Genomic DNA, 1,720 nt, shown 5'->3' with positions numbered 1-1,720 from the left:
CGGGGTGGTGGGTGCAGGGCCCAGCGCCGGGGCAGGGCCCTCTGCACAGTCATCGCCCCCGTACCCCTGGCAGCACCTCCATTCCATATCTGTCACCGTTTTGTAGGCCACGCGGTAGCGAGGGCGGAGGAAGCTGCGGTACCTGGGAGACGCAGAGGGAGGCCCCTTACTCCTCCTGCAGTCAGTGATGCTGGCCCCTGTCCTCAGAGATGGGCCGCTGTTCGTGGGCTAGGTCTGTCCCTCAGGCTAGGTCCCCCTTACATGCCAGCATGTGGCCTTGCTCAGTTGACAGTTGTCAGCCGGTTGGCCAAAGGCCAAATCCCTATTCTTCCTCCCCTTGTCCTGTGCTGGAGCTTTGAACTCCTCTCCTTGAATGTGGCCAGGCCCAGAAGATGCATTCCCAAGGCTGGCAGGGTGGTCCAAATGAGTTTGCCCTCAGTATCCCACCAGCCAAAGAGTTGCCTCAGCATCTCAAATGGCTCTCAGCAGAGCCCCTGGTCCTGCCCCTGGCTACCTGCTTTGTACAAATTCCCCAGGTTGGTGGCCCTAGCCCAGGCCCCACCAAGGACCCATCCTCACATGATGCTGCGGGAACACTGGGGCTGGCCCCAGCCACAGGGCTGGTAGTCAGGCTTGATGAAGGTCTCCACTCCATCCTCAAGGACACAGCTCACTGTCCGGGTCACCACATAGGCACACCAGTTCCTGCAGGGACAACCCCACCTGGGTCTCAGAGCCAGGGACACACATTCCGTGGGGAGGTCTAGGGGCTACCAGAGGGGCTGAGGGAGGGTCACAAGATGAAAGGCCTCTGGGGACCAGGGGGAGCTAGGGCTTTGGCAGGGACAGCTCCTCACCCCACCCCACCCCCCACGCCTTCCCGTGTAGTAGGAGGCAATAAAGACTTTTCAAGATGGGAACAGGAGGCCCAGAAGGCAAAACCACAACTACGGGGATGTTGATCTTCACGGCTGGGGCGCCTGGGGAGCGTCTGAATTCACGCATTCATTCATGTCCCTTTCTGTCTCAACCCCCAGCTTGGCGTGGCCTGCGTGAGCTCGCTGGCCAGGTTCCCTGGTGATCCCCTGGCTTCTCCTCACCCCTCAGGGGAGTGGTCAGAGCAGGCAGGGGTCCAGCTCAGGGTTAAGGAGAATAAGCCATTGATGAGCCCTGCCCACCCTGGGGCTTTCAGTTCTACACTCTTGGCCCCCCTCCTCCCCCCACCAGCCTCCAGTCCATGTCCACTGGAGAAAGGAAAGGAGCAGAGAAGTGGTGTGGGAAGCGTGGGTTACTGCATGGGGCTGAGGGGGCCCTAGCATGGGATGAGAGGTCTGCCGAGACTCCCAGGCTGGTGTGGGCTGGCAGTGACAGGAAGGCCTAGCCCGTGGCTCTCAGGATAGTTTCCCTGGGCACCTAACGTGGAAGTGATTCCCCCTGAGGTTAGATGGGGTGGGGGGGTACCTGGGCTCCACGGGGCCCTGAAGGAAGGCGGGCATGCGAAGAGCCACCTGGTGGCTTGGTTTCCTCTTCCCCCTTCCTTTGCCTTAGTGTGGACAGTCCAGAAGAATGTACCCAGGGCAGGGGCCAGGACACCCACCCTCCCACCTACCTCCAGCCTTGGGCTGAGACCCAGACTCCTACCTGTGGCGGCTGGCAGGTCGGGGGGCACTCTGGGCCTGGGTGGCCCCCGAGCTGAGGGGCCCGGCACTCCCAGTGTAGA

The 1,720-nt window shown here is 61.7% G+C and overlaps 1 protein-coding gene across 1 annotated transcript in view; it reads right to left on the bottom strand.

The window, feature by feature from the left end:
- Window positions 1-1,715, bottom strand: part of EMILIN1 (elastin microfibril interfacer 1) — a gene marked incomplete at its 5' end in the record, with an annotated part of 7,698 nt that extends 5,983 nt beyond the window's left edge. Inside the window, 3 exons of the mRNA XM_010840692.1 lie at window positions 1-142; window positions 580-705; window positions 1,642-1,715. Coding sequence (XP_010838994.1) covers window positions 1-142; window positions 580-705; window positions 1,642-1,715 — 342 coding nt within the window. The remainder of the gene's footprint in view (window positions 143-579; window positions 706-1,641) is intronic.
- Window positions 1,716-1,720: the final 5 nt, after the last annotated feature.

This window comes from Bison bison, unplaced genomic scaffold (assembly GCF_000754665.1).
Source record: "Bison bison bison isolate TAMUID 2011002044 unplaced genomic scaffold, Bison_UMD1.0 scf7180017864145, whole genome shotgun sequence".
In the NCBI taxonomy this organism is placed as follows: domain Eukaryota; kingdom Metazoa; phylum Chordata; class Mammalia; order Artiodactyla; family Bovidae; genus Bison; species Bison bison.
This window is presented reverse-complemented; position numbering and strand designations above follow the sequence as displayed.